This window comes from Coregonus clupeaformis, chromosome 6 (genome assembly GCF_020615455.1).
Source record: "Coregonus clupeaformis isolate EN_2021a chromosome 6, ASM2061545v1, whole genome shotgun sequence".
Classification (NCBI taxonomy): Eukaryota; Metazoa; Chordata; class Actinopteri; order Salmoniformes; family Salmonidae; genus Coregonus; species Coregonus clupeaformis.
The window spans coordinates 15,822,078-15,846,361 of NC_059197.1; the positions used below are offsets into that span (position 1 = coordinate 15,822,078).

Here is a 24,284-nt window from a genome sequence, read left to right on the forward strand (position 1 = left end):
AGCTCTTTTAGCACATCGGATCCCAAATGTACCCAACAACAGAGACTGTCAGCCGACTGGTGCCACTTTTAATGTGATGAGGCATGGGTCAATACATTCCTGCACTGTGAGTCATATAGTGAATGGATAGGAGCCCTGGCTAAATGAATGGCCATTGTTGCCAGGACACTTTCATAGGGATGGAAAGACTTTATGGAGTGAATTGACAATCCTGTCCTATGAGCTGTGGTAGCATGGTCCACACAGAAGCTAAAGTAGAGAATGGAGTAGTCTAACCTATTCAATTAAAACAGGTCACCAGATTTACAGGAAAAGTCCAAACATTCTTGTTCTGCAAGAATGCACATTTGTATTAATGGACTCAACAAAACAATGTTGACAAAACAATGACATCAATCCATTGCAATCCATTACAACTTAACATGCACCTGCTTCTCGCTGTGAGTGGAGAATAATGTTATTTTCAATTAGACACAGCGTTAGCCTACCTCAGTGTCCCGGACACAGCACCACATGTGCTGCTCTTCACTGGTTTGACCCTATTATCTCCTGGTTTGACCCTACTATCTCCTGGTTTGACAATACTATCTCCTGGTTTGACACTACTATCTCCTGGTTTGACACTACTATCTCCTGGTTTGACACTACTATCTCCTGGATTGATACGACTATCTCCTGGTTTGACACTACTATCTCCTGGTTTGACACTACTATCTCCTGGTTTGACACGACTATCTCCTGGTTTGACACTACTATCTAATAATAATAATAATAATAATATGCCATTTAGCAGACGCTTTTATCCAAAGCGACTTACAGTCATGTGCGATTGACACTACTATCTCCTGGTTTGACACTACTATCTCCTGGTTTGACACTACTATCACCTGGTTTGACACTACTATCTCCTGGTTTGACACTACTATCTCCTGGATTGACACTACTATCTCCTGGATTGACACTACTATCTCCTGGATTGACACTACTATCTCCTGGATTGACACTACTATCTCCTGGATTGACACTACTATCTCCTGGATTGACACTACTATCTCCTGGATTGACACTACTATCTCCTGGTTTGACACTACTATCTCCTGGTTTGACACTACTATCTCCTGGATGACACTACTATCTCCTGGATTGACGTAAATTCCTGTGTCGTAGTCTGTAGCAGCGATCCTACACTGTCCAGTGTTACTTGTCTGTGTGTGAGAGAGTGCTTACACCCATTCGTGTGAGTGTGCATATGTGTGGTATGTGGGTAGGCAGGACTGTGTGTATAAATAGCGTTGCAGGCAGGGACAGAGGGGGGAGCAGCTGACTGTGCACATTCTGGGCTCTCCATGCAGAGCCAGAGCCAGGCAGAGCCAGATTGGGTGAGTGTTCATCGTCAGCGAGAGAGAGGGGAATGTTCTTTAGCTGGTGTGGGGCCCTGAAAACACTACAACCTATCCACTAACTCTATAACACACTATGTCTTTAATTCTATCTCTTTCCTTCTATCTCTTTCCCGGAGCTCACTCTTTCTTTCTGTGCCTTAATCTTAATCGTAATCTTAATCTTAATCTTAGGCTTTCTGTAGGACTCTGCAGAATCTCTCATATTGCAGTCTTAATTTGAAGACTTACATAATAAATCTATCTCTCGCTCTCCCACCCTAATTTTCTCACACACACACATAACACTCCTCCTTCTCCCCTCTTGGCTGATCTTACACATTTAAATGGCCTCCCACTGGGCACAGACGTCATTTCGACGTCTAGTGTTGATTTACATTTGGTTGAGTTGCCAACTACCATGAATTCAATGTGAAATCAAAAAAAAAAATATCACCATGTCATTGGATTTAGGTTAAAAGTTGGGTGAAAAAAATTGGAAATTCCCAACGTCATCACATTAAATGTTTTTGTTGAAATGACGTGGAAACAATGCTAATTCAACCAGTTTTTGCCCAGTAGGCTGTATTTGCAAAGAGGGCTTGGTAGAGAGGAGCAGGTTAGACTGGTCTGTGATAGACACAGATTAGTGACAACACGTGGGGCCAGGACACGTATATAACAAAACAGTATCCTCTTTGACAGTTGCCAACTCCTGAATAACATCATCTGGTACAAATCTGCTGGGTGTGCAGTATACGTACATACATATTCTGCCATTTTGGTACAAAGTAAAAACACATAACACCTAAACATAGCCCTGGGTATAGTGAGGGGGGTATGGCTAGAGGCCAGGGATAGGAGCAGGAGCATGGATTGGAGAGGATCACGTGAATAGTTGACTACAGACCAATAGGGTTTGGGGGTGGATAGTTCTCAGAACCCAAAGCGTACAACGACAGTCCTAAATGCAGGTCCTGGAGAGAATAAATTGACGGTAAAAAGAGATCGCTCATTTTCCATTGGCAGAACAAACAGTTTCTATAAAAACCAGAGTAAATGTTTTTGTGTCTGTACTAGTCCTGACAAAATAGTGGCAGAAACTCTCCCTGTGAATCTGCTACTGCCAACTGAAAGGGTGGATACAGAGCGGAACTACAAAAGCCTGCTTTCAGCTTCCAGCAAAGGCCTTAATTGCTATGAAATATGCCCTATCATAAGCACGTTACCGTCCAAAAAAAACAAAGACCCAAATCCAAACTGACACAGATAAAGGGAGACGGTACTGCTGGTTCACTAAGGATGCTTTCAATGCATTGGAGGAGTTAACCATGTTCTGTATCAGAAGAGATAACCATGTTCTGTATCAGAAGAGATAACCATGTTCTGTATCAGAAGAGATAACCATGTTCTGCATTGGAGGAGTTAACCATGTTATTTATTGGAGTTAACCATGTTCTTTAATCATGTTTAAAGTTAAACGGCTCACAAGCTGCTCCTATTGTGGACATTTTCATTGGATATTGATGGGAAACCACACCTGTCCTGAAATTATAGTAAGCAATGTGCAGGAATGTCTTCTATAATATAATATAATAATAATATGCCATTTAGCAGACGCTTTTATCCAAAGCGACTTACAGTCATGCGTGCATACATTTTTTTGTGTATGGGTGGTCCCGGGGATCGAACCCACTACCTTGGCGTTACAAGCGCCGTGCTCTACCAGCTGAGCTACAGAGGACCACACTTCTCTTGAATAACAAACTGTTATGCCATGTCACCATCACCATCATCCAGTCCATGGAATCCGATTGCCCTCTCTAGGTCAGATGCAAACTAACCAAACTAACCTAGGAACTTGAACCATTCAGAGGGGAATGTACAGGGATCCCATTACATAGTCTCTCAGTTGCTTTCCCTTTCTTCACACACACACACACACACACACACACACACACACACACACACTGTGTGACCAAATAGTACCTGTATGAGTTCAGGTCTGAGGTTGATGGTGCAGAGCCAGTCTCCCAGTCGAGGGTAGCTGGCCAGAGCCTGGGTCCTCTGTCTCTCAGGCACTCTCTGCTTACACTGCAGCTGCTTACAGATGTACTTAGTCAGCTTCACCTGGAGGGGGCGACAACACAAACACAAGCTTGATTAGACACCGCTTGGTCTGATCTCAAAAAATATTGTTTGGGAAAATTTTATTAAGAAAGTTCCGAAAATAACTGAAATACAGACGATGCTAAGTAAAAGCATTATCCTGATTGTTATTATAACCAAGTAGAACAAAATGAGTGGAAAATGAAACTTGCAGCACAATAAACAGTTGATCCTTTGCCAGCACAGTGTGTGGGAGTTTCATTTCATTTTAACAAAGGAGACTGACAACTAACTGACAACTGCGGGTGTGAAACCCACTGATGTTTGAGAACAAACTGCATGGTGTTTCTTTCTTGTTATTTTCAGCATGAGGTCTGGTGTTCTATGCAAAATGCCGGTGAGAAGTGAGACTAGAGCTCAGGCTGAGGAAATCCCCCTGTCAACTAAGGGTTAGAGTGGGCCGCAGTGAAGTGAGAGAGGAGAGAGAGAGAGAGAGAGAGAGAGAGAGAGAGAGAGAGAGAGAGAGAGAGAGAGAGAGAGAGAGAGAGAGAGAGAGAAGAAACAGAGAGGAGAGAGAGGACAGAGAAAGATATACACTGAGTGTACAAAACATTAAGAACACCTGCTCTTTCCATGACAGACTGACCAGGTGAATCCAGGTGAAAGCTATGATCCCTTATTGATATCACTTGATAAATTCACTTCAATCAGTGTATATGAAGGGGAGGAGACAGGTTAAAGAAGGATTTTTAAGCCTTGATACAATTGAGACATGGATTGTGTATGTGTGCCATTCAGAGGGTGAATGGGCAAGACAAAAGATTGAAGTGCCTTTGAACGGGGTATGGTAGTAGGTGCCAGGCGTAGGGCTGTTACGGTGACCGTATTACCGCCACACCGGCGGTCACGAGTCATGAAGGCAGTCAAATTCCACGTGACGGTCACGGTAATTAGGCTTCTCCAAGCTCTGATGATGCTGATGGTCATCAGTAGCCTACCAAACTTGCTAACTGCCTGGTACTCAGCACTATTGTCCCTCTAATCACTCTGACATCAATGCAAATGACTCGAAAATCTAATCAAACACTTAATGAGAGCCCATGAGCTCATGTTGTGCAACATTTCCCAAGGCTATGCAATTGCTTGAGAAAACAGAGTGATGGCCTCTATTAAAAATAGGAGTATCCCATCAGCTTTCTATAGGCTAGGCCTACTATATTTATTTATCAACTTTCCTAATATTAAGCACATTTCTTCTCTTTACAACAGGAGTATAGCCTACCTGGCTGGCATGAAAATTAACCATGGGAAAAGCATCCTCCATTCGCTATTTAAGTGCATAGATGACATGTATTTTTTCCCCCTGCCCCTATTCCGACAGGTGCATGATAATTGTCCATTCTAAATCAAAACTAATTTCACACATATATGATTTAGTATTTGTAAAGACAAGATTAAATCAAGAATAGTCTGATGGGTGACAATATTAGCCTGTCACTTGTGAACGATATATTATCACTTATCATGATGCCCAGCTTGTGTGCAGTAAGGAAAGAAACGCATGCCTTTTTTTTGCGACTTTTTCACATCATAGTCACACACCTCATGTAGCCTAGCCCACAGACCTACAGTGGGGGAAAAAAGTATTTAGTCAGCCACCAATTGTGCAAGTTCTCCCACTTAAAAAGATGAGAGAGGCCTGTAATTTTCATCATAGGTACACGTCAACTATGACAGACAAAATGAGAAAAAAAAATCCAGAAAATCACATTGTAGGATTTTTAATGAATGTATTTGCAAATTATGGTGGAAAATAAGTATTTGGTCAATAACAAAAGTTTCTCAATACTTTGTTATATACCCTTTGTTGGCAATGACACAGGTCAAACGTTTTCTGTAAGTCTTCACAAGGTTTTCACACACTGTTGCTGGTATTTTGGCCCATTCCTCCATGCAGATCTCCTCTAGAGCAGTGATGTTTTGGGGCTGTCGCTGGGCAACACGGACTTTCAACTCCCTCCAAAGATTTTCTATGGGGTTGAGATCTGGAGACTGGCTAGGCCACTCCAGGACCTTGAAATGCTTCTTACGAAGCCACTCCTTTGTTGCCCGGGCGGTGTGTTTGGGATCATTGTCATGCTGAAAGACCCAGCCACGTTTCATCTTCAATGCCCTTGCTGATGGAAGGAGGTTTTCACTCAAAATCTCACGATACATGGCCCCATTCATTCTTTCCTTTACACGGATCAGTTGTCCTGGTCCCTTTGCAGAAAAACAGCCCCAAAGCCTGATGTTTCCACCCCCATGCTTCACAGTATGTATGGTGTTCTTTGGATGCAACTCAGCATTCTTTGTCCTCCAAACACGACGAGTTGAGTTTTTACCAAAATGTTCTATTTTGGTTTCATCTGACCATATGACATTCTCCCAATCCTCTTCTGGATCATCCAAATGCACTCTAGCAAACTTCAGACGGGCCTGGACATGTACTGGCTTAAGCAGGGGGACACGTCTGGCACTGCAGGATTTGAGTCCCTGGCGGCGTAGTGTGTTACTGATGGTAGGCTTTGTTACTTTGGTCCCAGCTCTCTGCAGGTTATTCACTAGGTCCCCCCGTGTGGTTCTGGGATTTTTGCTCACCGTTCTTATGATCATTTTGACCCCACGGGGTGAGATCTTGCGTGGAGCCCCAGATCGAGGGAGATTATCAGTGGTCTTGTATGTCTTCCATTTCCTAATAATTGCTCCCACAGTTGATTTCTTCAAACCAAGCTGCTTACCTATTGCAGATTCAGTCTTCCCAGCCTGGTGCAGGTATACAATTTTGTTTCTGGTGTCCTTTGACAGCTCTTTGGTCTTGGCCATAGTGGAGTTTGGAGTGTGACTGTTTGAGGTTGTGGACAGGTGTCTTTTATACTGATAACAAGCTCAAACAGGTGCCATTAATACAGGTAACGAGTGGAGGACAGAGGAGCCTCTTAAAGAAGAAGTTACAGGTCTGTGAGAGCCAGAAATCTTGCTTGTTTGTAGGTGACCAAATACTTATTTTCCACCATAATTTGCAAATAAATTCATAAAAAATCCTACAATGTGATTTTCTGGAGAAAAAAAATGCTCAATTTGTCTGTCATAGTTGATGTGTACCTATGATGAAAATTACAGGCCTCTCTCATCTTTTTAAGTGGGAGAACTTGCACAATTGGTGGCTGACTAAATACTTTTCCCCCCACTGTATACAGGCCTTTACAACAGGTTTAGAGCCTAACTGTCATACATACGTAGCACATGAGTTTCAAGTTTGGGGAAGAAAATGTTCACCATAAAAATTCACTTTTATAATAAAAGCATTACTTACATAATTGCATTTGCGGTCACTTTTGAGAATGGTGTTTTCCCGCTACTGGAACATTTGCGCTTATAGCCTACTGCCATGTGTGCATTGCTGCGCTTATAATGTTAAGAAATAGACTAATAGTTTATCAACATTTTAAGCTAAACATTCTGATCTGTTGTGTCAGCCTCATTGCTTCAAAAAGTTTTTTTTGATGCTAGTTGTATTAATTTGGGATTTATCCCATCCCACAACTGTCCCAGACTATGTTTGGAATATTTCTTTCTCTCACAGAATAGGTCAACTTTTGTACTATGGGGGATAGTAGATTGACATAGGCTAGTGCTTTTGCAGTTCGTTAGGCCTACTCATCTCGTTGGCTGACGAAAAGTAAATGTGGACACTTCTTCCAATATCTTCGATATGCGCCTCGGAATTGGATAAGGACGCACGCAGTTGCATCCCTGATGTGTCTGTCTTCACTTGTAGCCTGTGAGAAAGACCCAATCACGTGACGGAGAGCCATTTGAGTGAGAGGTGCTTTGGAGCATGCAGCCTGGAGAAGGGAATTATAATTATTATATTCAGCCCAAGGGCACAATGGCCACTGGCCGCAAAAGGCATTGATTTTTTTAGGGGGCATTACGGCCACTCAAAGGGGATGCCGCCGTGAAATTCTAGGCATTATCAAGTGCTTGTCAAATTGTGAATGAGTGACTGATGTAGTGTGTACAGCCTACGCAAAAAACAAAGCAGAGCTCATGCCCTTCATGCGACTTGTTTCAAATCATCATTAGAGTCGAAGACTTAGAATGTATTAAAAATCTAAACATATAGCCCAACGTTTGTATCACAAAAAAATGTACATAAATAACTCTAATTAAGCATTTATGAGTACCTGTTTCTTTGTTAACTGCTCAACACAGAATAGCTGCATGTACGTTTCCCTCAAATCGTTTGGAGAAAATATCCTTTCTATTTCATTCAGCTATGTTCAAATGCAACTCAATATTAGGAAGGTGTTCTTAATGTTTTGTACAGTCAGGTCTAAAAAAGGACAACTTTGTCTCAGAAGCACCTCAGTGTTAAAAACTCTCAAGAATGTAGAATGTTGATGAAGGAGAGGAAACGAGGAGAAAAAGCCTCTGTAGAATATTGATATGCACTCCTACTTCCTAAACAGAGAAGGTGGAGATGGAGGGGCCAGCTTCAGTTCATCCTTGACTGACTGGGTATTTAACAGTTCTCCCCTCAGAACAGAAAACAGCAAATAGTCTTCATTACATACAACCTCAGAGGAACACAGAGCAGCCTTTCTCATGGGGGCGTCGGCCTGTGCCACTGCCATGACAACCGAGCGCCATGGAAACCCTGCAGCCACAGACGGTGGAACTTGTTTATGTCAAAGATGAGATTATGGGAGATGCTGGGCTGGGGTCACAGAAGGACTAGAGAGATCAGTTAGAGCAGGGATGGGCAACTTTGATGGTGGTTGGGGCCACAAAACAATCTGAATTTATCATGAGGGGCCGCAGTGGGGGGGGGAGAGATTAACCCGGTGGCCTTCAAAAGGGGGGGCCAGTTGCCCATCCCTGAGTTAGAGTATAGCAGAGTCAAGATGTCCACCTTACCTTCGGACACCAGATCCCAGAAAGCAAGCTTTACATGGCAACCAGTGGACTGAATTGGACTCACATTTACCCCTCTGTCCAGCCACAAGCATTACTTCTAGTCTTATCCCTCTGTCCAGCCACAAGCATTACTTCTAGTCTTATCCCTCTGTCCAGCCACAAGCATTACTTCTAGTCTTATCCCTCTGTCCAGCCACAAGTATCACTTCTAGCACTTTTTCCAGCTGAATGTAATAAGTCTGCAGAATTTCAGTCAGTGTTTAAGTATTTTGTTTTTTCAAAGCCAGATTTACTTACCTCTTAACCAAAAAGCTGAGGCTGGAGGTGAGTGAGTTAAGGGGGTAGGCAACTGTAAATATGGAGGTTTTAGTTCATGTTTAGGCTCCCATCTTTAGTCGCTGATGGTTCTGGTAGGTTTTAGGGAGCCTGGCCTAGTGGAACAGCATTAAAGTTTCATCAGCACTGGACCAGTCTGAGGGAGACTGTCTCTGAATGCCCTCCTGTCTCGCTCCCTATCAGAGAATGGCTGTGGCTGATTTGATGCACTTCACTGAGCGACTAGAGGAAACCAGGCGGTGTTGGTTTGCACTAGACAACGCCTGGCCTCGTTCCGCTGTGGCGCTCACCGTTATTCACTGTCTATCTTTCTCTCCATCTCCCAGCTCTGTTACATGGCAGGCACACGCAACGAGGGGTAGGGCAGGCTGAGTGGGGACCAGGGGGCAGACAGGCAGCACGTATCTGTGCCCACCAGTTTTACCACAGTGTGTGTAACTAAATTGTGTGTATTGTGTGTGACAATAGAATAAAGGAGGTGGCCTTGGCTGCCAGCACTTAACCTTTGAATGTTAGTCTCTATGTACCAGACAACGCCTGTGTGGGGGTGGGACGATAGTGGTTCTCAAGATATCATTCTCAGACACTATCACAGTTCATACCTTGAAGCTGTGCTTGTATATTGCAGTTATGAAAAATACCACAGTACGCAAATGGTAAGCATCACTCCTCCATGTACATTTCCATCTATGGAAAAAACATGTTTGTGTGTCTTAGTTAAGGCAAAGGAAACAGTGATAGATGTGACAAAGAGAGCGAGCAAAAAGGTCCAGAAAGGAAGGAGAAAGCGAACAAGACGGAGAGAAAGAGAGAGAAAAAAGGGGGGAGGGGAATGAGAGACAAAACCACATGGGAGTTTCCTGACACTACACAACCCATCATTTTGCATTTCTGTTTCTTCCACTGACTGCACCGTAGCTGCTGCTTTGGATAATCGTCAAAATGATCAAACTAGCACTTCTATGATCTTACCAATAAAGTGTGACAGAGCCTCAAAAGTCAAAATCCCTGCCAAATGATAATCATTTAATGACTGAGTGTTTATTTAATGACAGACAATGTGGGTAGATAATATGGGCCATGTCCATCCCTGGGTTGCCAGATCTGATTACAGAGTAGAAGCTAACCACTGGAACATTATTAATTAGTGTATGGAAATCAGATGACGGCTGTTTGTTAGGTGTGGTCCATCTGTAGATTTGACTTTAGACTGAAGGAGTCACATGGCCATGTAATAAGGTGGCAGTAGCACTAGGGCTGTGGCGGTCATGACGTGTCGTCAGCCGGTGAATGTCATGCAAATAACTGCAGGTCTCAAAGTAATTTACCGTTAATTAACATAAACACGTTTAGCATCTCCTGGCTTCCACACATAGCCTAGAAGCCACTGATGCAGACCTTTGGAACATCTACATTTTTAAAAGTCTAATAAATCCATTTAATATAGCCTACACCATCACAATAAATCCATTATTTATTTTAGGCAGGTCTAAAGAAACATGATATGAAGAAAATGTAGCCTATTTCAGAAGAACAGAATAGCATACTCTGAGTTGTCCTTATGTTAGGCCCTGATCTGGCTATACCATATGTCTGTGGGCTACATTAGTTAATTTACCAGACAAGATTTGCTTATAATTCCTGTGGCATTATTTTATATTATTTTATAGCAAGAAGAACACAATTGAACATAGTTGAATGAAATAGAAAGGATATTTTCCCCAAACGATTTCCACATGCGGCTATTCTGTATTGAGCGGTTAACAAAGAAACAGGTCCTCCTACTCTGAATATAAACGCAACATGCAAACATGCTCAATGGGTGACATGCCTGGTAACTATGCAGGCCATGGAAAATGTTGACTTTTTAAGCTTCCAGGAATTGTGTACAGATCCTTGCGACATGGGGCCGTGCATTATTATGCTGAAACATGACTTGATGGTGGTGGATGGGCCTCAGGATCTCGTCACGGTATCTCTGTGCATTCAAATTGCCATAGATAAAATGCAATTGTGTTAGTTGTCCATAGCTTATGCCTGCCCATACCATAACCCCAATCATGCTGTCTGTCATCTGCCCGGTACAGTTGAAACCGGGATTAATCTGTGAAGAGCACACTCCAGCATGCCAGTGGCCATCAAAGGTGAGCATTTGCCCACTGAAGTCGGTTATGACGCCAAACTGCAGTCAGGTCAAGACCCTGGTGAGGACCACGAGAACGCAGATGAGCTTCCCTGAGATGGTTTCTGACAGTTTGTGCAGAAATTCTTCGGTTTGCAATCCCACAGTTTAATCAGCTGTCTGGGAGGCTCGTCTCATACGATCCCGCAGGTGAAGATGCCGGATGTGGAGGTCCTGGGCTGGCGTGGTTACACGTGGTCTGCGGTTGTGAGGCCGGTTGGACGTACTGCCAAATTCTCTAAAACAACATTGGAGGCGGCTTATGGAAGATAAATTAACATTCAATTCTCTGGCAACAGCTCTGGTGGACATTCCTGCAGTCAGCATGCCAACTGCACGCTCCCTCAAAACTTGAGACATCTGTGGCATTGTATTGTGTGACAAACTGCACATTTTAGGAGGCCTCCCGAGTGGCGCAGCGGTCTAAGGCACTGCATCGCAGTGCTTGAGGCATCACCACAGACCCTGGTTTGATCCCAGGCTGTGTCGCAGCTGGCCGTGACCGGGAGACCCATGAGGCAGCGCACAATCGGCCCAGCATCGTCCGGGTTAGGGGAGGGTTTGGCCGGCCGGGATGTCCTTGTCCCATCGCGCTCTAGCGACTCCTTGTGACGGGCCAGGCGCATGCACGCTGACTTCGGTCGCCAGTTGTACGGTGTTTCCTCTGACACATTGGTGTGGCTGGCTTCCGGGTTAAGCGAGCAGTATGTCAAGAAGCAGTGCGGCTTGGCTGGGTTGTGTTTCGGATGGCTCTTGACCTTCGCCTCTCCCGAGTCCGTAGGGGAGTTTCAGCGATGGGACAAGACTGTAACTACCAATTGAATATCACGTAAAAGGTTAAAAAAATAAAAAAAATAAAAAATAAAACTGCACATTTTAGAGTGGCCTTTTATTGTCCCCAACACAAGGTGCACCTGTGTAATGATCATGCTGTTTAATCAGCGTCTTGATATGCCACATCTGCCAGGTGGATGGATTATCTTGGCAAAGGAGAAATGCTCAGTAACAGGGATGTCAACTAATTTGTGCACAAAATTTAAGAGAAATAAGATTTTTGTGCATATAGAAACATTTCTGAGATTATTTTTATTAGCTCATGGGACCACTTTACATGTTGCATTTATATTTTTGTTTAGTATATATGCTTAATTTAGAGTTATTTATGCAACTTTAGCTGTGATACAAACGTTAGGCTATATGTTTAGATTTTTTATACATTCTAAGGCTGCATGATGCGGCTCTAATTATGATTTGAAAAAAGTTGCATGAAAGGCATGAGCTCTGATTTGTTTCTTGTGCAAGCTGTACACACTTCATCAGTCTCTCATTCACAATTTGACAAGCACTTGATAATATTCTCACCCATCAAACTATTCTCAATTTAATCTGGTCTTTACATACAGTGGGGAAAAAAAGTATTTAGTCAGCCACCAATTGTGCAAGTTCTCCCACTTAAAAAGATGAGAGAGGCCTGTAATTTTCTTCATAGGTACATGTCAACTATGACAGACAAATTCCAGAAAATCACATTGTAGGATTTTTTATGAATTTATTTGCAAATTATGGTGGAAAATAAGTATTTGGTCACCTACAAACAAGCAAGATTTCTGGCTCTCACAGACCTGTAACTTCTTCTTTAAGAGGCTCCTCTGTCCTCCACTCGTTACCTGTATTAATGGCACCTGTTTGAGCTCGTTATCAATATAAAAGACACCTGTCCACAACCTCAAACAGTCACACTCCAAACTCCACTATGGCCAAGACCAAAGAGCTGTCAAAGGACACCAGAAACAAAATTGTAGACCTGCACCAGGCTGGGAAGACTGAATCTGCAATAGGTAAGCAGCTTGGTTTGAAGAAATCAACTGTGGGAGCAATTATTAGGAAATGGAAGACATACAAGACCACTGATAATCTCCCTCGATCTGGGGCTCCACGCAAGATCTCACCCCGTGGGGTCAAAATGATCACAAGAACGGTGAGCAAAAATCCCAGAACCACACGGGGGGACCTAGTGAATGACCTGCAGAGAGCTGGGACCAAAGTAACAAAGCCTACCATCAGTAACACACTACGCCGCCAGGGACTCAAATCCTGCAGTGCCAGACGTGTCCCCCTGCTTAAGCCAGTACATGTCCAGGCCCGTCTGAAGTTTGCTAGAGTGCATTTGGATGATCCAGAAGAGGATTGGGAGAATGTCATATGGTCAGATGAAACCAAAATAGAACTTTTTGGTAAAAACTCAACTCGTCGTGTTTGGAGGACAAAGAATGCTGAGTTGCATCCAAAGAACACCATACCTATTGTGAAGCATGGGGGTGAAAACATCATGCTTTGGGGCTGTTTTTCTGCAAAGGGACCAGGACGACTGATCCGTGTAAAGGAAAGAATGAATGGGGCCATGTATCGTGAGATTTTGAGTGAAAACCTCCTTCCATCAGCAAGGGCATTGAAGATGAAACATGGCTGGGTCTTTCAGCATGACAATGATCCCAAAACACACCGCCCGGGCAACGAAGGAGTGGCTTCGTAAGAAGCATTTCAAGGTCCTGGAGTGGCCTAGCCAGTCTCCAGATCTCAACCCCATAGAAAATCTTTGGAGGGAGTTGAAAGTCTGTGTTGCCCAGCGACAGCCCCAAAACATCACTGCTCTAGAGGAGATCTGCATGGAGGAATGGGCCAAAATACCAGCAACAGTATGTGAAAACCTTGTGAAGACTTACAAAAAACGTTTGACCTGTGTCATTGCCAACAAAGGGTATATAACAAAGTATTGAGAAACTTTTGTTATTGACCAAATACTTATTTTCCACCATAATTTGCAAATACATTCATTAAAAATCCTACAATGTGATTTTCTGGATTTTTTAAAATTACAGGCCTCTCTCATCTTTTTAAGTGGGAGAACTTGCACAATTGGTGGCTGACTAAATACTTTTTTCCCCCACTGTATAGCTGTCACACCCTGGCGCTGGGACTCTATATGTTGAGCCAGGGAGTGTTCGTTCTATGTGGTGTAATTCTATGTTGGGAGTTCTAGTTGGTTTATTTCTATGTTGGCCTGAGTGACTCCCAATCAGAGGCAACGAGTGTCAGCTGTGGCTGGTTGTCTCTGATTGGGAGCCATATTTAAACTGTCTGTTTTTCCCTTTGTGTTTGTGGGTTCTTGTTCCGTGTTGGTCTAAGTTACGAGTCGTTTGTTGTTTTTGTTTACTGTCCGTGTTTATCGCTAATGATAAATAAACATGTTCGTTCATCACGCTGCGCCTTGGTCTACTTCCTACGACGATTGTGACAATAGCCTACTAATATATGTATGGAATTATTTTTTATTTAGAATGGTCCGTAAAAAAAAAAAAATCATCTGTAGCCTGCAATCGTATAGCGTATGGAGGTTACGTGCAGTTACGTTTTTAATATGCCAATGACAGGTAGGCTACACCGGTTGTAAAGCGTAATCATGTGCTTAATTTTAATAATTGAGCAATAAATATAGCAGCACAAGAAAGCTGGGATAGGCTTATAAGAACACATGTTTTACTAGGCTCTGTAGGCTATGTGCTCTCCAACCCTGTTCCAGGGGTCATAGGCCTATAGGCTACGTTTGGAGTTATTTGGCCAGTTCAGTTGTGATACAAACCTTATCAAAACATACAGGCCTATGGGCTAGGCTACAGCATGCCACTCTGATTTGAAGAAGTCGCAGAAAAAAGGTATGCACTGTTTATTGCCTTAGACTGCACATGCTGGGCATCATTCACAAGTGATAATATAGTCACCCATCAGACTATTCTCAATTTAATCTTGTCTTTACATATACTAAATAAAATATGTGTGAAATTAATTTTGATTTAGAATGGGCCATTGTCATGCACCTGTCGGAACAGAAGCATTGGGAAAAAATACATGTCATCTGTATGCACTTGAATAGCGAATGGAGGATGCTTTTCCTGCGGTTCATTTTCATGCTAGCCAGTTAGGCTACTCCGGCTGTAAAGCGAAGCAATGTGCTTATTAATATTAGGAAAGTTGAGAAATAAATATAGCAGGCCTAGCTTATAGAAAGCTGATGGGATCCTCCCTTTTTTAATAGAGGCCATCAAAACTCTGTTTTCCCACCCTATTGCATAGCTTATAGAAATGTTACGCAACATTGGTTTATGGGCTCTCATTAAGTGTTTGATTTGATTTTCGATTGCATTTCAAATCAAATCAAATTGTATTTGTCACATGCACCGAATACAACAGGTGTAGACCTTACAGTGAAATGCTTACTTACAAGCCCTTAACCAACAATGCAGTTTTAAGAAAAATAAGTGTTAAGTAAAAAATAGATAACAACAATTTATAAATAACAAATAATTAAAGAGCAGCAGTAAAATAACAGTAGCGAGGCTATATACAGGGGGTACCGGTACAGAGACAATGTGTGGGGGCACAGGGTAATTGAGGTAATATGTACATGTAGGTAGAGTTAAAGTGACTATGCTTAGATAATAAACAGAGAGTAGCAGCAGCATAAAAGAGGGGGTGGGGAGGGGGAACAATGCAAATAGTCCGGGTAGTCATTTGATTACCTGTTCAGGGGTTTTATGGCTTGGTGGTAGAAGCTGTTAAGAAGCCTTTTGGACCTAGACTTGGCGCTCCGGTACCGCTTGCCGTGCGGTAGCAGAGAGAACAGTCTATGACTAGGGTGGCTGGAGTCTTTGACAATTTTTAGGGCCTTCCTCTGACACCGCCTGGTATAGAGGTCCTGGATGGCAGGAAGCTTGGCCCCAGTGATGTACTGGGCCGTACGCACTACCCTCTGTAGTGCCTTGCGGTCGGAGGCCGAGCAGTTGCCATACCAGGCGGTGATGCAGCCAGTCAGGATGCTCTTGATGGTGCAGCTGTAGAACTTTTTGAGGATCTGAGGACCCATGCCAAATCTTTTCAGTCTCCTGAGGGGGAGTAGGCGATGATAGTTTGGACCATGATAGTTTGTTGGAGATGTGGACAGCAAGGAACTTTAAGCTCTCAACCTGCTCCACGCCCCTTCGATGAGAATGGGGGCGTGCTCGGTCCTCTTTTTCCTGTAGTTCACAATCATCTCCTTTGTCTTGATCATGTTGAGGGAGAGGTTGTTATCCTGGCACCACACAGCCAGGTCTCTGACCTCCTCCATATAGGCTGTCTCATCATTGTCGGTGATCATGCCTACCACTGTTGTGTCGTCTGCAAACTTAATGATGGTGTTGGAGTCATGCCTGACCATGCAGTCATGGGTGAACAGGGAGTACAGGAGGGGACTGAGTACGCACCCCTGAGGGGCCCCCGTGTTGAGGATCAGCACGGCAGATGTGTTGTTACCTACCCTTACCACATGGGGGCGGCCCGTCAGGAAGTCCAGGATCCAGTTGCAGAGGGAGAGGGAGATGTTCAGTCCCAGGGTCCTTAGCTTAGTGATGAGCCTTGTGGGCACTATGGTGTTGAACGCTGAGCTGTAGTCAATGAATAGCATTCTCACATGGGTGTTCCTTTTGTCCAGGTGGGAAAGGGCAGTTTGGAGTGCAATAGAGATTGCATCATCTGTGGATCTTTTGGGGCGGTATGCAAATTGGAGTGGGTCTAGGGTTTCTGGGATAATGGTGTTGATGTGAGCCATGAATAGCCTTTCAAAGGACTTCATGGCTACAGACGTGAGTACTACGGGTCGGTAGTCATTTAGGCAGGTTACCTTAGTGTTCTTGGGCACAGCGACTATGGTGGTCTGCTTGAAACATGTTGGTATTACAGACTCAGTCAGGGACGTCAGTGAAGACACTTGCCAGTTGGTCAGCGCATGCTCGGAGTACACGTCCTGGTAATCCGTCTGGCCCTGCGGCCTTGTGAATGTTGACCTGTTTAAAAGGTCTTACTCACATCGGCTACGGAGAGCATGATCACACAGTCGTCCGGAACAGCTGATGCTCTCATGCATGCTTCAGTGTTGCTTGAATCGAAGTGAGCATAGAAGTAATTTAGCTTGTCTGGTAGGCTCGTGTCACTGGGCAGCTCGCGGCTGTGCTTCCCTTTGTAGTCTGTAATAGTTTGCAAACCCTGCCACATCCGACGAGCGTCGGAGCCGGTGTAGTACGATTCAATCTTAGTCCTGTATTGACACTTTGCCTGTTTGATGGTTCGTCGGAGGGCATAGCGGGATTTTTTATAAGCGTCCGGGTTAGAGTCCCGCTCCATGAAAGCGGTAGCTCTTCCCTTTAGCTCAGTGCGGATGTTGCCTGTAAATCCATGGCTTCTGGTTGGGGTATGTACGTACGGTCACTGTGGGGACGATGTCATCGATGCACTTATTGATGAAGCCAGTGACTGATGTGGTGTACTCCTCAATGCCATCGGAAGAATCCCGGAACATATTCTAGTCTGTGCTAGCAAAACAGTCCTGTAGCTCAGCAGCTGCGTCATCTGACCATTTCTTTATTGACCGAGTCACTGGTGCTTCCTGCTTTAGTTTTTGCTTGTAAGCAGGAATCAGGAGGAAGAGTTATGATCAGATTTGCCAAATGGAGGGCGAGGGAGAGCTTTGTACGCGTCTCTGTGTGTGGAGTAAAGGTGGTCCAGAGTTTTTTTCCCTCTGGTTGCACATTTAACATGCTGGTAGGATTTAGGTAAAACGGATTGAAGTTTCCCTGCACTAGTCCCCGGCCTCCTGTTTGCTTATGGCCTTATACAGCTCATTGAGTGCGGTCTTAGTGCCAGCATCGGTTTGTGGTAGTAAATAGACAGCTATGAAAAATATAGATGAAAACTCTCTTGGTAAATAGTGTGGTCTAAAGCTTATCATGAGATACTCTACCTCAGGCGAACAAAACCTTGAGACTTCCTTAATATTAGATTTCGTGCACCAGCTGTTGTTTACAAATATACACAGACCGCCACCCCTTGTCTTACCGGAGGCAGCTGTTGTATCTTGCTGATGCAGTGTATATCCCGCCAGCAGCGTATGTCGTTGTTCAGCCACGACTCGGTGAAACATAAGATATTACAGTTTTTAAATGTCCCGTTGGTAGGATATCCGTGATCATAGTTCATCTATTTTGTTATCCAATGATTGTACGTTGGCTAATAGGACTGATGGTAGAGGCTGATTACCCACTCGCCATCGGATCCTTACAAGGCACCCCGACCTACGTCCCTGATATCTCCGTCTCTTTCTCATGCGAATAACGGGGATTTGGGCCTTGTCGGGTGTCTGAAGAAATCCTTTGCGTCCGACTCGTTAAAGAAAAAATCTCTGTCCAGTACGAGGTGAGTAATCGCTGTCCTGATATCCAGAAGCTCTTTTCGGTCATAAGAGACGGTGGCAGAAACATTATGTACAAAATAAGTTACAAATAACGCGAAAAAACACACACAATAGCACAATTGGTTAGGAGCCCGTAAAACGGCAGCCATCTCCTCCAGCGCATTGATGTCAGAGTGTTTAGAGGGACAATAGAGCGCTGAGTATCAGGCAGTTAGCGACTGGCAGTTAGCAAGTTTGGTAGGCTACTAATGACCATCAGCCAGTGCGCAGTTTTGGAGAAGCCTAGTTACCATGACTAAACAGTCACATGGAATTTGACTGCAGTCATGACTAGTGACTGACGGTGTGGCAGTAATATGGTCACCGTAACAGCCCTAAGTAGCACCCAGGATGAATCTGACGCCGGCCTCTCTATACATTCAACATCACAGGTCTGTGAAGTTTACAAGGACAGTGACTTCAGTTTACGAGACCAATGACATGATTTTAAAGAAGTCACTTTAAGAGCTGCACTGCTCAATCCTCTAAGACAGTGTTTTGGTTCAAACAATTCAAAGACAATGTTGTACACAAGAATTACCTTATTATTGTGCAATTCCAGTGCAGCTAATATGAGGAAGTTGAAACCCAGTTGGAAACACAACACCACTTCTGCAATTGCATAAGATCCATGTTTGAGGCAGCACCAAACATCTCTTCAATTCTTCATCATCTGGTGTCCAGCAACGCTCAAGTCTAGCCTATCCCAACCCCCCACACACCTGACCTGACCGACACAACATCTGCCCCTTGTGGTCAGAGTCCTTTGTCCCTCTTTTTATGGCAATGACAGCGTAGGACAGTGCTGCTCATCTACAATATCCCATGTAAACACAATACAGGCCGTTTTACATGGACAGACCTGAGTAACCCAACTCCCCATGCAGCCACTTAGCGCAGGCCTGACCACCCTATACAGACAGACAGGCCTATTGTGGGTTAGATATGAAAAGGGGGGGGGGTAGAGAGAGAGTGGGAGAGAATAAAAAGAGAGTGAAAGAGAAAGAGAGAGGGGGGAGAGAGAGAAGGGAGAGAGGAGAGAGGAGAGAGAGAGAGAGGAGAGAGACACACAAAGACAGAGAAAGAGAGAAAGGCCTGGCAGTGGCTTAGCCGGCCTCTTTTGTTCGTAACCATGTTGTTGTCTGCTGGTTCCCTGGTTCCCCCAGTCCAGTTCAGTCTCAAAGACAACCCTTCGCTGTTCAGCTGTAATAAGAGACAGCTATGTTGGATATCTCCTCCTTTATCTTCTCCTCCCTTCTATCTTTTGCGCTTCATTTGATTTTCTTGTTCAACAGCCCGCACTGAGAATGCGTGGGAGGGAGAGGTCCAAAAGTAGATGCTGTTACTGTCACTAGTACACAACAAGCACTCTCATCAGCACTCCCTGAACCAGCTCCCTCCCTGGGAAGATGACAATGATAGCGATGAGAAATCCAGAACACACGGTCTTCTCCAGTGCTTCGAATTCAACAACCTCATGGGAGATTGAGAGTACTGGGAGAGAGGCTAGTAGGCCAGTTTAGTGGTCCTCTTCCTGATATGACCTGTACAGAATAGGTGATGTTATGATAATGATAGTTGCCATCTCCATGTATGTATGATCCTAAAGGGCTTTACATTATAAGGACGTCGCTCCGTTTGTAATACCCAGTTGATTAACAATGTGAATGGATCACAGTGGAAGCCGCAACTCAATGTTTCCTTTAGTGAGGAGTAGAGATATGCATTGTGGGTTGCTTGGGGGACAGACTGACTTAAGGGAGAAGTGAAACTGACAGGATTCATTGAGGGGGACTGTAGCTCCTCCAGTGACAGGCATGAGGCAAGAGGTCTTGATTTGAATACAGGGCTTTAATGCTGGTCAACCCGTGAGAACTCATTGCTGCTTATCACACAGAGGTGCTAAACATCCTTTTAAATGTCCTTTATCTTCTCCTGTATACTTTCTTTGTAAGTATGCACTTAAACACGATAACAGTGGAAAAATAATTCGCTTTTTGCGGTAAAGTTTCCTTGGTGCGTCGCTAAAGGCGCTCGGGTGACAACACTCGGGCGGAACCAAATTAGTTCCGTCTTGCTGTAAACGTACAATTCAGAAGAAATTAAATAATAAAAAGTGCAAATACATGAAATAAACTAAAGTGCTAATACATAAAATAAACTGGCGACAGAGGCAGTTACACTCCCACCAAATCACAAGTGATTTCTTAAAACTTGGAGACAAACCTACTGCATGAATAAATTAAATGAAACTCTGTCCTAATAAACAACTAATAAACTGTGTGTGAGTGTATGATAGAACCATCAGTCTGCTTCTAGCAATGTAACTGTTTTCTGAATGGGTCTCTCCAGGTAAACAGGTTTGGCTGTACGCTTTCCTCTTCCATCCAGGGAGGAGTCACTGATGAGTAACTTGAGTCTCCTCACTCTTTCATCACTTCCAGGATACACCTCGATGACTCTTGCTAGCTTCCATTGGTTTCGTGGTGTGGCAGCATCTTGTAACAGAACAATGTCACGACCTTTGCATTTCTGCGATCTTTGGTCCACTTCTGTCTGTGTTGGAGATTCAGGAGATACTCTTTTTTCCATCGTACCCAAAAGTTGTTGGTTAAGAGTTGAACTCTGCGGCATCTTTTGCGGAGGTAGAGATCCTCCTTGACAAACTTTCCAGGAGGAGGGAGAATGATTGTGGATTTCATGGTCAAGATGTGGTTTGGTGTCAAGGGCTCTGGACTGGTAGAATCGTTCAGATGATCAGTGGTTAGAGGTCTGCTATTCACAACCGCCATAACCTCATATAGAAATGTTTGTAGGGAAGAGGAGTCAAGTTGTCTGGACGACTGTTCTAGAATGGACGCCAGGACACTTCTGATAGTGCGGATTTGTCTTTCCCAGACTCCACCCATATGACTTGAGGCAGGGGTGTTCATGATGAACTCGCAGCCCAAATCTTTGAGCTCTTCTTGATCCATCTCTTTCAGTGCTTCAATGAACTCACGCCTTGCTCCGACAAAGTTTGTCCCTTGATCACACCTTATCTGCCTTACTGATCCACGAATGGCGATGAATGACGCAGAGCATTGATAAAGGCATCTGAGGTCAAGTCATCAAGTGCTTCAATGTGAACTCCTCTTGAACACATGCAGGTGAGCAACAGCCCATAACGCTTTAGCTCCTTTCTTCCTTCCTTAATGTGAAATGGTCCGAAGCAGTCCATTCCACAGTAAGTGAATGGAGCAGTTGTTTCCATCCGCTCTTCTGGAAGGTCTGCCATCCTTTGTTGCTCTGTGCATCTTCGGAACCTTCTGCAACTTGTGCACTTGTGAATATGGGATGAAACAAGCTTGCTGCAACCCAGGATCCATATGCCATTGGATCGGAGTTCATTTATAGTCATTCCTCGACCTTGATGGTACACTCTCTCATGATAGTGCTTGACGAGCAATGCAGAAACATGACTGTCTCTAGGAAGTACTGCTGGATGCCTCACATGTGGATGTAGGGCAGCATTAGCTAAGCGGCCTCCTACTCTGATTACACCTTGATCATCCAGGAACGGACATAGTTTGTGCAACTGGTTGGCTTTGTCTTTGACCTTTGTCTCCTTATGATGTCTAAGGCGTTGAATTTCTTGAGAGAGAGTTGCTTCCTGGACCATCTTGATTATCTTGATTGCCTCTTTCCTTTCCTCCAAGTTCGAGGCCTCACAGGACTTTGGCTTGAGACCATTGATTTCCTTAGCACGGCGCTTGAGTCTGGCAACAGCCTTCACCATTCTTGCCCAGTCTGAGAACTTGTGTAGACGATCTAAAATTGTTTTTGCTTCTTCTGCCTGAGTGTCATGAACCTGAGCTTTCTTGACCTCTGGGTCACTGCTCTCGATCTCTCCCACCATGACAACTCCAGTTGGTAGCTCTTTTTGCCAAAGAAGGTCTGGACCTGTGAACCAGTTAGAAGCTGTGAGTTGTTCTGCTGTGACACCCCTTGAGGCGTGGTCAGCTGGGTTGTCTTCTGAAGTTACATATCTCCATTGTCTGGCCTCTGTGCTTAGCTTGATGCGTTCAACTCTATTTGCTACAAAAACATGAAATCTTCTGGCTTCATTACTGATGTATCCAAGTACAACCTTTGAGTTAGTCCAGAAACATTCTTGTTGGCAGTCTATTTCTAGTTCTTTCTTGAGCATGTCACTGGTCCGGACTGCTACCACTGCTGCTGACAGCTCGAGTCTTGGTATGGTCGTGACTTTAGTAGGAGCAACTCTTGACTTTCCCATGACCAAGGAGCAGTGGACCTCACCTGATGTACTGACTGCTCTTAGATACGAGCACTCTCCATAGCCTGACACGCTGGCGTCAGAGAAGTGGTGGAGCTCATAATGCTGGACCTTGAAGCTTGATGGCAGAAAGTATCTTTGGATTCTCACACCAGCCAAGTTTTTTAGATCTTGCAACCAAGACTCCCACAGGGGTCGAAGGTCATCAGGCAAAGGATCATCCCAACTGAGCTTGTCACGACACATCTGCTGCAGGATCTGCTTTCCTACCAGGATGAAGGGTGCCACAAATCCAAGTGGGTCGTACACCGAGGCAACTGTGGACAAGACCCCTCTGCGGGTAAGTGGATTTTCTTTGACAACCACTCTGAACTGCAGCTCATCAGAAGTCACACACCACTGTACTCCTAGTGCTCTTTCCATGTGTTGTTCTCCCAACATCATGGTCAGGTCCTTGACGGCTTTAGCACACTCTTCCTCAGGAATTGTGGCTAAGACTTCTTTGCTGTTGGAGATGAACTTGTGCAATCGAAGTTTGCCTGTGCGACAAAGCTCTCTTGCTTCCTTCACTAGTTGGATTGCTTGGTTTTCAGATTCTACACTTGCCAATCCATCATCGACGTAGAAGTTCTTCTGGATGAACCTGATGGTTTCTTCTCTAAAGCGTCCTTGTCCTTGAGCGGCAAGGTGCTTCAGGCCATAGTTAGCACATCCAGGTGATGAAGCTGCACCGAACAAGTGGACCTTCATTCGATAGATGGAGGGCTGGGCTTTAAGATCTCCATCCTTCCACCACAAGAATCTGAGGTAATCTTGGTCCTCTGGCTTAACATGGAACAGGTGGAACATACGTTCTATGTCACACATAACTGCCACACGACCCTTTCTGAACCGACACAAAACTCCCACCAAGGTGTTTGTTAACTCTGGGCCTGTCAGGAGATGGTCATTCAAGGCTGTCCCTTGAAACCTTACAGAGCAGTCAAAAACGACACGGATCTTACCGGGCTTTTGGGGATGATACACCCCATGGTGGGGGATGTACCACGCTGGGGTCTTGCTAATATCCTCTTCAGGGACAAGCTCGGCGTCTCCACAAGCTATTGTCTCATCCATAAAGGTCTTATAGTCTCTGCAGTACTGCTCATTTCCCTTTAACTTCTTCTCCAGACATCTGAGACGGTGGATGCCACATACCTTGTTATCTGGTAAGTTTGGTCTTCCTTTCTTGAAGGGAAGTGGCATTTATAGTGCCCATCATCCTTGAGTCTGATGCCACTCTCCATAATTGACATGAACTGGAGATCCTCTTGAGAAAGGTGTTCATCTTCTGAAGCCCTTTCTACAAAATCAGATTCCAACACCTTGATGACGTCTGTTGGAAGGACTACTTCTTTGATCTGTGTTCTACAGACATAGTGCACTTCGTTTGGGAGATTTGGAAGAACTGATGTCACTTGCTTCACAATGACTTGATGGCTTATTCCAAAGGCATCTCCAAAGTCAAGACATGGGTTGCCATAGCCGACTACACTCCAACCCAAGTCTGTTCTCTGAGCAAAGGGCTCATTTTCTTCTCCAGCAACCACTTGTCTTGGTACAAGAGCTTGAGGACAGTTGTAGCCAATTAGTAGGCCGATGTCACAGCTCTGCAGAGGAGCAATTTCATCTGCAATGTGCTCAAGATGAGACCATGCCTTGGCAGTCTCTGGTGTG

At 44.4% G+C, this 24,284-nt stretch overlaps 1 protein-coding gene across 2 annotated transcripts in view; it reads right to left on the bottom strand.

Annotated features, from left to right (window-relative positions):
- The window catches only part of LOC121567749 (kinase suppressor of Ras 1), a 51,348-nt gene that overhangs the window by 21,663 nt on the left and 5,401 nt on the right, over positions 1 to 24,284 (bottom strand). For both annotated transcript variants that reach the window (XM_041877993.2, XM_041877994.2), the window contains exon 2: positions 3,369 to 3,509. In XM_041877993.2, the coding sequence (XP_041733927.2) occupies positions 3,369 to 3,509 (141 nt within the window). The remainder of the gene's footprint in view (positions 1 to 3,368; positions 3,510 to 24,284) is intronic.